We start from the raw sequence: 14161 nt of genomic DNA, 5'->3' as shown, positions 1-14161 counted from the left end.
TTGCCTTCGTAACAAAATACGATTTTGGGGGACATCCTGCATGAATAAAATTAATTCCTACATATGTTGACCGATTGCAAAACACGACGTTTTTCTAGGACACGTGCCTATGGAATGTCATGGAAACGCCGTGAAACACTGTAACCAATATAAGCCATTCCGTGGTTGAGGAAAAAACTAGGTCGATTTTCCAGGATAGCGTCTGTTTTGTCCCCTAAAATGTCTCATAATGCACTACATTCAACAACTACACTACATTCATTCAACCTCGAATGACTAATAAGATGCGGGTGCATGTTTCTTAACTATTAGAATAAACACCAAAAATCTGTTAAGACATAACAAGATAAGGGGTTATTACTCACTACTGGTCCTGGTCTGGTACTCAATGGTATCTCATCCTGAAAGTTAAGAATACATTGGTAAAATTGATTTATTTTAGTAACTTCTCAAAATTCAGTTTTGTTGCTTAGGGGAGTAAAATCGCGCAATTTGTTGCGCAACATTGTTGTGTTGCAAGTCGAAGACTTGAATCTCCTTGTGCAACAATTTTTTCTTTGGCGAAAAGAGTAAAGAGAGTTGTTACTTTGCATGACAATGCTCTTTAAACTCAGCGCCATAATTATATGTAGGTTATCTTCAGCACAAGTCTCTCTTCCAGTGGAAGAGGGATCCATATGGTGCTTGTTAGGTGACATTTTTGGCAATAGATCTTTAAAACCCTAAAGACGTTTCATACCTAAACTACCACAATCCTTTTCAAGATCTCTTTTTATATTCAAATGTTAAAAATCCTTTGAGAATACCAAGACAATAGCGAAGATTAGCATAACGAAAAAAGCTACCGAAAAGGATCCTGGAAGTGTAGGTATAAACGACATCGATGCTTGAGGTCTATTTGTTCTGAAAATGCCGCGGTCTTCCCCATGTATTTAAGGGAAAACTCGAGGTTTGGACCCAAATATTTCACTGATTGCTCTCATCTCTAAGGTTCCAATATACTTACACCCAACAACAAATATAACGTACTAGTTTCACATAAAAATGCTTACCTTTTCAATATGATACAAGCGACAACAATCATAACAATGAGGGCGACGGCTAGAATAGCAATGCCAACAGCCACGAGGATTACAATTTGGTCATAATCATCTATGGCTGAATAAAAAAGACAACAACAATAACAATGTAAATATAGCATTGAAATATATAATGTGACCTGCGGATTTTGTAAGCTCTTAATACCTCAGAAATACTCCAAAACGATGGTCACGAGGCAATAGCGTAGCGCAACCGTGACATCATAAAAACGAAGACAATTAGGCGAATTCGGACAAACAAACTTACAAGTTTACTTTCAGCAGATAATTTTCACAGGCGATCGCAGTTGATCTTAGTTTACATGCATGGGTTATTATTGTAACTTTAAGTAAAAATAATAAAATCGGTTCGTATAATCCTCGTAACGGTTAAACAGAATACAATGTTTGTCCGAATCTTTAAGCTATTTTTAGAATCAGTGCGCTGCGTTTTTCATAGGAAACATTAACATTTTTCTCCCGTGCTTAAAAATTCATTGTCCTTCGATTTCATAGCGTGCGTGTTGTTCTCTGAAATGAGCGACTCAGGAAATTGCTGCGAGGGATGCCTATACATCTTGAGACTCTTGACGCACGCACCCGTGACACATACGTATATTATACATCATGGTATTTTCTAGGCTCAAAGATTCCAATTAAACAGTTCCGTATATCGAATACCCAATACCTTGATAATATTCTATATATTATGTGGATTTTTCACACCAACCTCTTGCTAACCGTTAAATATCATAATAAAAATATTCCTAGTTCTATCTTAATACCATAAATAAATATTAAACGTGTCGTTGCTAGAACTTGAAAATATTGCTCGAATTCGTTGAGTGGGTTTTGTATTCCGACTACTAACAAATAAAAAATTACCAAAACGTCAATAAATATACTACTTCTATAACATATGATTTCAATTTTTCTTAATACCTAAATACGTCAATAAATATACTACTTCTATAATATATGATTTCAATTATTCTTAATACCTATAGTTTTTTCATCTTTTCACGGTGTATAATTTACCCTTTTATCATTACTGTTTCATTAGAAACACCGACGCAGCTCACACTAGTTTTTAGCTAGTTATATCTTCTTAACACCTAGTGTAATGTACTTTTTCTTTATGTATGTATATTTATATATATATTGTAAGGGATTAACTATAGCGAGAAGTAAGTCAAGTCGAAAGTAGCCAAAAATCTCTTAATTATTCCCGCACTTATGAGTGATCTTTAATTGAAAGTACACTTAAAGGAAGTAAACTTATATCTGTTTTAACTTTAACTTTTAGCATGTTAAAAACACAAAATACAAGAGCAATCAAGGTGAAATTATTCAACTATATCAATCTGCTTCTATAGCGTTATTAGAAAACTTTCGTAAAAGTTAACTTTGTAAGTACCTGCAACTGGTAGAATCAGGGCCAATAGGAACATTAAGGTCGTGTAGACTTGGACAAGAGCAGAATTCATGTTTGGTTCGTGTTTAGAGATCGAATAAAGGACTACTTAAGCAAACGTATGTGTTCTTGATCAATGCGAATAATATATGCTGATCAGCTAGCATTCCAATGGTAGTTTAATAATGCGTGTGTTCATGCGTTAAGAAGTCACAGAAGTCACTGTCACAATAGTACTGTATTGTTGCAGTACAATGTGGGACGGTCTTAGAGGACAAAAAGGCTCTCGAGACTGAGAAAAGGGTATGGAGTAAAAGGGTCTCAAGGAAACATGGTCTGGAGAAAAAAAGATATAGAGAAGGAAAGCTTTCTTGTTTGTTGGCCTTTTTGGTTTAAGTAAACAGTATGCATTTTGTTCTAGCTGGCACAAAAAACACCATATGAGACATGGTGAACAAAAGTTGTTGCCCCCAAGTTAAACCAGAATGCATCATATTCATATATCTCAGAAAAACTATTTAGGTTCCTATAAGAAAACATAGGCACAATCTTTTACCCTGGCGTTCCCAGACACAGGGGCTGTCTTATTCATGCATGAAGTTTCCCATCTATATAAAAGTTTTTTCTTTATTGGGTAGTGTTCTTTGCCAAAAACACTGGAACTACACTGCTGTACTGCAGATTCTAATGAAATAATCGAAGGAATTGTTTGCTTTTTAAAATTTTTGGTTTCGTTAATTTGTAAAAAACACACACAATAAACAAACAAAAACAGCAATAAAAATATAAAAAACACACAAAAACATAGCAGACGATTTTAAGCTCAATCTCTAATGAACCGAATTATCCTTGATCAACACTTCTCGAATTTGACTATCAAACCAATTTGAAATTAAGTACCGTTTTTGGCAAATACAGTGCATCGAAATCACATCTGTGTTAATATTAAATGTATACAAAGAAAATATTGACCTAAACCTCGGTTACGAATTGGATAATTTTCCATTCAATGTCAAAACAAAAACAAAAACAAAAAAAAAAACAAAACAAAACAAAATTCAGAAAAGCTTGTTAAAACAGGTATAAGAAAAGTTACATTTCAAGGATCTACCCTGGTAGCCTAGTAACCATTACATATGACCATGCCGGCAGGTTTGTTAGACGGAAAACCCCTACACTTTATAATTAAGAAGACTCCATTCAATTACACTGAGCTGTTGATTAAACAATCGGTTGGCATAAAGCCACAACTGAAAAGGAGACCTACGCTTACAAACAGCATTCGGTCTAAATTGGGTTCTTCTAGTCGAATTTTTCATCCACTGTTTTTGAGATCTGAACTCACGGTTTAAGTGAATGAAAAACGCTGTCAAAGCTGCATCATATTTTTCAATGTTTTTCAAAACCAACAAAGAGATTTTCATTTTATTTCACGCCTTATAAGTATTTTTATTTATATATTCGCAGATGAATGAAATTTGCATCATATTTTTCAATGTTTTTCAAAACCAACAAAGAAATTTTTTATTTTATGACTTCACGTCTTATAAGTATTTTATTTTCTGGAGTTTAATTCGCTTCTTACTATCAGAGGAATGAAGTTTTAATTAAAACACATTTACGTTATTTTCAAAACAAAATTGGAAATCTCTACGTATGTCATACAGACTACACTTTTAGACCCCCTTAAATATTTCTTGTAAATTTAATGAATTACATGACCTTACATGGCCGCGCGATACGATTTTTATCGAAGCCTCATTCAAATTTGTGCTATTGCAATTGCTCAATTCTGGGCCCAGTTGTACAAAGGGTGAATAGCGCTATCCGATGGATAAATCCTTATCCAGTTAATAAGTCAAGGCTTTTATCCAATAGATTTATTTACTGGATAAGATTTATCCGTCGGATAGCGCTATTCACCCTTTGTACAACTGGGCCCAGAATTGAGCAATTGCAATAGCACAAATTTGAACGAGGCTTCATTTAGATAAATAAATTGAATAGTTTGGTTGAAGGATGGAAGGAAGGAAGGAAAAAAACAACAAAGAAACGAAGGAATGAGTAATAGAAAAAAAGAACGAAGAATTGAAATTAAAAAATAAAAAAAAGGAGGAATGAGCGAAAACAAGAAACGATTAAACCAATGGAAGAACAGTGCTGAAAAACAACTACCAGTAAAGCAATAATCAGAAAAAGTTAATTAATGATTTTTATTGCTATTCAAAAATAGACATCCCGTGGATATTAGAGAATTTAAATTCCTACGTGAAACAAAAATATATATATTTAATTGTATTTATTTTATTTATTTAGACAAGTTTGCCCCAAGGGCAGAATTTCAACGAGGGGCTAAATAAAAAGAGATTTTTAGATATTAAAAAGGAAATGGAAAAATGAGATTGAAAAATTAACTTGTAAACTTTCTGGCTAAAATATTATCACTAACATATATAAGCAGAATATATTTCAATATCAATATCAATATATATATATATATTGCTCAAGTAACAACATACCTCAATACAGGTCTGTAAAAGGTAACAGATGATTCGGTGTTTGGCAACCGAATTTTACATATGAATACAGTACGTAATTAGGAATCATTTTCATAGCTCTTTCTGGCTAAAATATTATCACTAACATATATAAGCAGAATATATTTAAATATCAATATCAATGTATATATATATATATTGCTCAAGTAACAACATACCTCAATACAGGTCTGTAAAAGGTAACAGATGATTCGGTGTTTGGCAACCGAATTTTACATATGAATACAGTACGTAATTAGGAATCTTTTTTATAGCTCTTATGTTAACCAACGAAGGAAATGCAAATATAAACTTGTAGCGATCTAGCAGTGAACAAGAGAGAGAGAGAACTTCTGCAAAAAACCTACAATAGACGTTAAAGCCGATAAGGTAAACAAGTCATTGAAGGTACTGTGAGGCTTGACAAGCGGAGTATTATAAGACAACAATAGTTTGAATCATATAAACTTTTCATTTTAAAATCAGTGAAAACAAGAACTTTTAAGTCAACAGCGGGAAGAAACCTATTTTCCAACACATGTTTCGACGCTTGAACGCGGACTCCGCTTCTTCTTGCATATAAAATGCTGTAGATAACTTTTTTTCCCGAGACCATTTTTTCCAAACCTAACACACGAAATTTCAAATGCATCTGTGAATTAGCCGTGCCTTAGCCCTGACTTTGATCAGCCAAAAGGTTGTTTCAGGGTTCTATCTGTGAGATAGCCATGCCCTGGCTTTGATCAGCGCAGAGGTTGTTTCAGGGTTCCATCTCTGAGGTAGCCGTGCCCTGACTTTGATCAGCCCAGAGGTTGTTTTAGGGTTCAATCTGTGAGATAGCCATGCCTTGACTTTGGTCAGCCCAGAGGTTGTTTCATCGTTCAGTCTGTGAGTTAGCCTTGCCCTACACGGCTTTCATCAGCCTAGAAATTGTTTCGTCGTTCGATCTGGAAGTTAAGCCGTGCCCTGACTTTAACCCAAAGCTGATCTAAGAGGTTATTCGACTATTGTATCAATAATTTTTTTTCAACAAAAGAAAGGAAGCCGGAATTCGAAAGAAAGGAAGGAAGGTTTATCGGCTTCAAATCTTTACTAGATTATATGATGTTATTCTCATTGTATTATTTATTAATACTGTTCTAAATCAAGCTAAGGATGCTAAACAAACAACCCTTCAAACAACCCTAAATCCCCAGTATCTTTAGTATACTTAGGTTTACTGATTATTCGTGGTAGGGATTATAACTACGTTGTCGGCGTTGTCGGCGTTGTCGGCTATGCCAATGTCAACTTCCAAAACCTGGTTTAGAACTGAGTCAAAAAACTTTTCTTGAGAATTCACGATGAAGCAAACACAATGCATATGACGTATTATTTTCTTTATCCAGTAAAAATTCATGAATTTTTAATAAACTTTATCAGGGTGTTAAAGTCTTACAACAAAATCCTCTTGCTAGGAGGAATCTCACTCGTCTTTCCCACCTTTGCCAAATGAGAAAAAATCAGCTGTTTCATATGTCTAGTCATGTTTCTTGATTCCTTTGGGAAGGCTTTGAAATAATTATCTTGCTGCCAATCTAATTGATTTATAAGCGTAGAAAAGGGCATGAAGTCTTGTTCAATATCGGTTGTAATCATTCATTTCGATTGTATAAATGCTATAGAAAATATATAGTGCTCGTGGGGGATATTGTTTATAGGAAGCAACAGGGAGCTTTTTTTCATACTAAAGCTTTGGTTGATATAACTGAAATGGCAAAAGTAAATTACTGGCTGAAAGTGTACGTATATATTGATTATGTTATACTAAATACTGAGTAGAAATCTCTTTCGTCCAGCTGAGCCATGGACTACACAAACGCTTTCGTTAGGGGTGTCTAATACTAACAAGGAAGTAAAACAACGAAATAAACGGAATACAAAATTGAAATAGGTCCTGTTATCTCTCCATGCGGACCTCCATGCGCAACCACAAAATTGCTCTCGAAGGTGTTGTATATACAAACAAGAAAATAACGAAAAATATAGGAAAATAAAGAAGAAATGAATACGGGCTATCAACCACATCAAATCTGCATCAGAAAACATCTGTTAACATTTAGTCAGCTACGATTTCAAGCTCACGCCCCCACATGTGAGCCCATACAAATTATGTCTCAAAAACACGGTTTTTGAATCTATTCTCAAAATAATGACTGTCTAGGCAAAAAACAGAAGTGGATTCAGTTAATTCAACTATTCACGGACTGTATTATATGGTTTAGATTGAATTCTACTGAAAAAAACCACCGTACTTTTTGAGTTGAATGTACGCTATTGGATGTATTTTACAAGAAAACTATGCATGACATAACCGGGGTCAAGCTAGAAAATCGTCTCTATTTGATATAAAACAGAACCTGTCAAAAAAAAAAAAAAAAAAAAAAAAAAAAAACAGACGTGGATTTGAAAACCCCGGACTTTCATAGGAATTATAATTCATAGGAATTTGTTAAAGGAACAGAAGATTTACATACAGGGTCATTTAGGATGTAGTGTCACGCAGTTTACTTGTGCTATATAACTTTACTTTTAAGAACAACCTTTTCCTTTGGAAAGAGAGGAAAAAGACTGAAAAGAGCAAATATACCAAATGTATGGGCAATTTCTTCCAATGCATCGATTTTAATGAATCCTATAGCAACTTCTGGGCTGATATAATAAGACTAACTGTCCTAACTCACAGTTTGAATTATTTGAATCTAGAGAATTAATTAATAGGTTTAATTTTGCCGAGATCGAACAGGAGAAAACATCCGAGATTCGAATTCGTGAGAAAAACTAAACGAGATACTGAATGTATTGCAAATTTGAAACGACTCGCCAATTCACGTTGTTAAGCACCGACACAAGATGTTGTGGGCAACGTTTTGCGACACATCCGATCCGACAACACCTGTCACCTGGTGAAATATATTTCAAAAATAGAGCAGAATTTAGCTGAATTTGTCAACGGCGAGTAGACTAACCTCGAGGAATTATTCCTTGTGCACTTTGTGAATTAACCGTCCAATGAAGTGGCGAGAAACATTGCTGGCCCTCAAGACAAGAGTTAAGTGTTTGAGTGCCCCATTAGTATATCTGTTGTAATTAATTAAGTACAAAAAATGTTTTTTCTCGTTAAAGTGATGAAAAATGGTTCTATTTTAGATGAAATTTGGAAATTATCTTGGTGAGATCTTCGGAGTAACTACACTGTTACTCATTCTGCACACCGAGGCGTCAATGAATTTCTCGAACTACTCCTCGTGCAGTGATTGGTGCACTTGTCGTCATGACAATAATGGAAAGATTATTGTGAAGTGTAGGCTGAAAGAAACTAACTTCTCGCGTCTTCAGCTGCCTCCTCTTATTGATGAACTGTAAGTGACACTGACAATACTTGACTAGAAAAAAATAATAAGGAAATTTTAAGATCTTCAATCTGACCTATTTAAGTTTTTGAATATCAGTTCTAGAGTTGCTGTAACTTGCATCTTATTATTATTATTACTATTATTATTATTATTATTATTATTATTATTATTATCATCATCATTATTATGTTTTCATCTTTATGGGCCTATCTATCTTTGCTATAACGGTTTCCCCGCGTGTCAGACCACGTGTCATTCTCTTGAGTACTGTTTCTTTGTCAAACGGTTGTTTTTTGCTGTAAAACTTGATGCAGTCTTTGTTTGTCCCTTGTCCAGTCTCCTGATGAATTTTCAGGCCAGGGGCTTTTAAGGCTACGTCGTTTAGTATACATTTATGCATGAATGCTATGTTCTCGTATAAGCTATGTACAGGAACCTTATTTGGGCTGCCCGTAAGCTGAAACGAGCTGAACTGATTAACTGAACTGAATTCTTTGTATGGACGTAATAAAGTACTTTTTTTTTGCAACAGGGACCTATCGAACAACGGATTGACCAAAGTGCCTGTAGAATTTCTCAAACGCTACACCAACTTGTCAAAACTGTGAGAACCCTTCAAACATTTGTCTCGCCTTTATTTATTGAATAAGCGTTTGGTTGGGAATCCATGAATCCATCCATTCTTGAATCCTTGACTCTCAACTGGACGTACCTTAGTAAATGTAAAGTGGAAAGCCCCCCATAGTGGGTCCAGTTTTGTAAAATGAATAGTTTTCTCATACGGTTCTTTTTTCCTCTTTAGCATCATGGATCACAATAGCATTAAGGTTTTACCATCACGGAGTTTTCAGTTCCTTTCCTCGTTGGAAATCCTGTAAGTAAAGTTATTTTTAGCTGTTTATTGCGTTTGCGTGCTGAAAAAAAACATGTGGGTCCGAAAATGATTGTGAATTGCTTGGCTTCAATGGACGTTATTTCCTGTCTCATGAGGATTGTTCATCAGCTAAATCGCAAGTTTTGAGTTCTTTCTTGCTGATAACACACGAAGCCGTTCAGTGACTGACCACCATTTGATCATAAGGAGATAAAATTTTCCATTTTTTTCGATAAAAATTATAATCTTTGACAAAGGCGCATTGCTAGGGCTCTCTGTGGGAAAAAACCATGAGCAAGCATCGTGGAGCGCGCGCTTTATGGGCGTGCAGAAAAACAAACCATGGCAAATATGATTTTAAAAATAGCGGTGCTTATGATGGTTACAAGCATGAATACATAAGATTTCTTCTATGATTCATTTTCTCTTAATTGGATTTTTGGCTACAGCAATTTTAAACTCTTGATTGAAGAGTGCAAGTATAGGGTCCACTACTGATTGCAGTAGTACCCTACATTAGATTCCTCTTATGCTTAATGAGTATCTCTCAAATATTTACAGGTCCATCAAGTACAACTCCATATACAGCATTGAAAATAGCTCCTTTGTTGGCTTGCACAACCTCAAATCGCTGTAAGTGAATGAAATTCATAATAAGCCTAATATGTTAATTTCAATTTAATCCGGCCGATATATATATGTATATATAGCCGTGCTCGCCGTGTTTTGACTTGACCCGTTTAGAGTTTGTTTTAGAGTTAGATAAAAAAATGAATAAGTTTTGAAGGTTTTCTTTACATATTTATAAAGGACTATGAATATTCTACTAGTGAGATATGGAAGTGGAAGATCGACTGATAACATAGCACTTTTTCTTTTCAAATATTAACGATAAAATTCTCAGGAGAGATAACTATGGTAGATAAGCATTCAATACTTTCAATTGTCATCGATACCCTGAAAAAACTTCTGGGCTGATCAAAGTCAGGGCATGGCTAACTCACAGATCGAGTGGAATTTAGCGTGGTGATAACGATTGGTTATTATACAGCACAGAATTGCACAACAATATGGCTCCCCTGTTTTTCCTTGTTTTAGGCATTTCATTTGCTTTGGTATGAAATAAAAGGGGGTTTTCAAACTTTTTTTAGGGACCTTGCCATGAATGACCTCCATTTTTGGAAGGCGCACAACCTATCACGTGACCTACCCGTTTTACAGACAGTTCGCATCACAGGTGCAATCTTCTGGGTACCGGATGCTTCTCTCCTAAAGCTCCCGAGTCTGGTAGAGATCATTGGAGTCACATGGTGTAAGTTCTGCATCAACTGTACCTTAGTCAAGCCAGTGAACATCTTGAACGAGAGCGCACGTCGAGAAGCAGCTGAAACTTGCAGGGAGCGCTTCTATGAATATAAGTACATGCAAATTGGCAAGCCTGATCCGAAGCGGTTTCTTTCTCACGGCTTCATTCCCGAATGCATGTGCGTCAAGGAAACAGAATGCGAGTTTCGACAGCTTGTAATGCCATATTTTCAGACGCAGGACAGCTTACCGCAGTATCTATTTTACCTAGAATACGTCATCAGCCCCTTCACTATCTTATTTAATGTAATTGTTTTAGTCGTTATAGTCTCAAGGAAGACCCTCAGGGGAATCCCATCCTTTTTCCTCATCGCCAACATGGCTTTTGTTGATATTATAGTTGGGATCTACTCGATTACGGTAGCTGAGGTTAATATTAAGGAAATTGAGAAGATCCTAGAGGAATTAATGTGGACTGGGCAAAAACTCAGGCCATCTACGGGACCGATATTCATTGCAGGGCAGTTGATATCAGTTCTTATCTCCTCTATACTTACTGTAGAGCGTTACATTGTAGTGGTTTATTGCGTAACATCCAACCTCAAGCTTAGCATGAAAACTACGCTCATATCTTTAGCTGTGGCTTGGGGAATAGCAATCACGTTTGCTATTCTGCCCATATTTGGTGTTGCGGGATTGCGTTACAACATCAAACGCGCATGCGCTCCTCTAAGTTATGACGTCAAGTACCAATCACAGTCGTCGACGGTTCTAATTTCCATGCTGATTCTCATTGTGTTGATCTACTTCCTAAACATCCCGCTTTACTTCAGGATTTTTCGCTTTGTCAAAAAGAACGCCGGCAACGCAGTGTCTGGGGTTAAAAAAGAACTTTCACTCGCTCGCAAAATAGCTACTCTGATTCTCACGAATTTCGTGTTTTTTGCTATTCCTATTCTTCTTATTCTAATCATTTCTATATTTTCCGAGTATGACAACAATCCCTTTGATTTCAGCGGTGATGCTTTTGAGTCGACCATATTCAAAATCATCATTGGTCAGTGGCTCCCTGTCACGTGTTTGAATATCAACGCATTACTCGACCCATTTCTCTACGCATTCAGACATTCTATTTTTAAACGAGAAGCAAAAGCCTTGGTATTTCGCTATACAGGGAAGGTATTACCTCTAGATGATTCATGCACTGCTAATCCCGGAGCTTCAAAATCTACTGCTAATTGAAACAAACACACACCTACACATCCTTCATGGTTTTCATACTTACGAGTATTGGGGATCATGAGCGGCATACGCTAATACGGCCCTGTCTGTAACCGCTGTGTAGCTAGTTTAATGCCCGGGATATATAGCACCTGGTATGATTCTTGTCTGAGCCATGAATGTAGTGGTAATGCATGCATACATGGAGTGAGCCTCACGGAAGAGCCCCGTACGGAGAGTGATGGTTGTAAATAATAAGTTTTAAATTCTAATTAATGTATTTTTCTTCCTATTAATCTATTATCAAACTTTTTTGCTTATCATTTATTAAGTTATTACATCTAATTTATGATTAACTTATTATTCTTTCCATTAACGTATTATGAAACTATACATGACTATCCAGTTTGAAATCACTTGTGATTTGTCCAATTTGATTGGCTCTGCGGCAGCAGTAGTGCCATTAAACGAATTGCACCATTTTGACACCATCTATACAAAATATACACACGTACCTTATTAGCCCTTCCGAGGTTGAGAAAAAAACTTGTTAGAGTTTGCATTGCAGTTCATTGAGTGGCTGAGTTAGGGGACATTTCCAAGATGGCGTCTATTTTATTTCCTAAAACCGCCTCACAATGCACTGCAATGCCAACTCGACCCAGTTTTTTCCTAAACCTCGGAATGACTAATTGAGTCCCTAAAATTTTGTACTTGGGAACCTCTGTAGAGCTGTTACTGTCAAAACGGCCTCAAGCTTACCCTCCTAGATTCCAATAATGGTTTCATTATTCGAATATTTAAATCTATTATTCAGTTCCGAGAATATGAAGACTCCGGGTTCAAAATAATAAAACTCGAATTCTGATTGGATTGTCCCATATAAGGAACACCATAATCCAACCAGAATTCGAGTTTTGAATCGATAATTATTTTGAACCCTGAGTCTTCGGTATTCTCAAAAATAATAAATAGATTTAAATATTCGAATAATGAAACCATTAATGAAATCAAGCTTGAGAAATTCTGTAAATTGTGACATATTTCGGTGTCCTGGTATTAATTGCTCACACACAGACACACAGACACACACACACACACAAAGTAACGCGAAAAAAAATTCCCTCAATATGATTAACTCCTACCTTAAATAATCAGAACAATGGAAAATTTGGAATTAGGCACCCTATTACATAGCACCCTATTATATGGCACCCTATTATATATGACACCCTATTACATAGCACCCTATCATATGGCATCCTATTATATGGCACCCTATTATATGACACCCTATTATATGGCACCCTATTATATATTATAATGAAGGTGGTATGAACACAATAAACTTCAACTTGCACATATGGCATTTGTTTTAATGCGTGTATTGTTTCAGGAAGCCAATTGTTGCCGACTTTTGCTTTCAAAGCCCTTTTGTGGCACGGGTTTAGTGCTTGTACTTGATATCCCAGAAGCAAAAACATAAGCCGCTATGTTGGTTGCATATTGGAATCTTTTTATCCCTATTATCTTTACTCTAACACTTGTTTAGTAGAGGAATGTGTTAAGGAATGTGCATTGTTTTTTAGTAATGCTGCGCGATTTGAACCAATCATAATATGCTGAATTACAATTTAGCAAATAACTGGCGTGCCTCTTATCGAGGAAAAGATAGTTGAGATGGCGGATGAAAAGATGTTTATAACTTCGGTGCCAAGTTCCTCGTTAATGGGTCCAAATCAGGGAAATGGCTGAGGAAGATGATGAAGAGGAAGATAGCGGAAACCGTAAGCAATTACCATGCCACCAGAATTACTATTTTCAGAATTGTAATATTACCTTTACAAAGTAATAACAATGAACTATTTTTTTCATTCTGTACATTCACGAATAGTGGTAATCCATGTTAAAATTCGTTTAGAATATGAATAGTACAGAATGATTCATAAGAAAACCTTCATTTTCAAGAACCACGCAAATGCTCTTGGTTAACAGATTTGTGATATTGATGGGTTGCAAGCATTCCCAAGAGAGTTAAAAGACAAAAACATGGCGGCCGTTGTGATACCGTTAACAATGGACGCTAATGAGAAATCTTTTGTTAAATGGTACCAACATGGCTGCGATGACGTAATGTGCAAACGAAGAATAGATAACTAGAGACTAAAACTAGTCTAGAACCGTTTTTCATTAGAATTGCTGCTAATTTTGAAAATAGCAAAGCACCTTGGGGTATTTCAAGATATATTGTTGTTGGCATTATTCTTTAACGTTAAAACTTCCCTTTAATAAGCCAGTTAACAGTTTAAGGCCCCGTCCACACGTATCCGGAAATT

General features: G+C 35.8%; 1 protein-coding gene and 1 long non-coding RNA gene across 2 annotated transcripts; one reads left to right on the top strand and one right to left on the bottom strand.

Moving 5' to 3' along the window:
- Nucleotides 1-365: 365 nt before the first annotated feature.
- On the bottom strand, nt 366-2663 carry LOC116295287 (uncharacterized). Its single transcript, XR_004197010.2, has 3 exons — nt 2497-2663; nt 1053-1158; nt 366-401 (listed from the first exon to the last, which is right to left on the bottom strand). It is a non-coding gene; the product is annotated as an uncharacterized LOC116295287 (long non-coding RNA).
- Nucleotides 2664-5225: 2562 nt separating this feature from the next.
- Nucleotides 5226-13189, top strand: LOC116295286 (uncharacterized). Its single transcript, XM_031703068.2, has 6 exons — nt 5226-5420; nt 8220-8431; nt 8958-9029; nt 9228-9299; nt 9861-9932; nt 10451-13189. Exons 2-6 carry the CDS (start codon nt 8220-8222, stop codon nt 11844-11846), a joined length of 1824 nt encoding a protein of 607 aa, XP_031558928.1. The 5' UTR covers nt 5226-5420; the 3' UTR covers nt 11847-13189.
- The last annotated feature ends 972 nt before the right edge of the window (nt 13190-14161 follow it).

The sequence above is a fragment of the Actinia tenebrosa genome, unplaced genomic scaffold, assembly GCF_029948245.1.
Source record: "Actinia tenebrosa isolate PJP-AT-01 unplaced genomic scaffold, QUT_ActTen_1.0 PGA_scaffold3__52_contigs__length_22856419, whole genome shotgun sequence".
Classification (NCBI taxonomy): Eukaryota; Metazoa; Cnidaria; class Anthozoa; order Actiniaria; family Actiniidae; genus Actinia; species Actinia tenebrosa.
Note: the sequence above shows the minus strand (reverse complement) of the source record. Positions and strands in the feature narration are given on the sequence as shown.

What these genes read in the sequence shown, in the direction of transcription:
- LOC116295286 (XM_031703068.2), top strand. Translation starts at nt 8,220, where the DNA reads ATGAAATTTGGAAATTATCTTGGTGAGATCTTCGGAGTAACTACACTG. An exon ending in TACACCAACTTGTCAAAACT is followed by an intron (nt 9,030 to 9,227) that starts GTGAGAACCCTT and finishes TTTCCTCTTTAG; the next exon opens with CATCATGGATCACAATAGCA. An exon ending in CTTTCCTCGTTGGAAATCCT is followed by an intron (nt 9,300 to 9,860) that starts GTAAGTAAAGTT and finishes AAATATTTACAG; the next exon opens with GTCCATCAAGTACAACTCCA.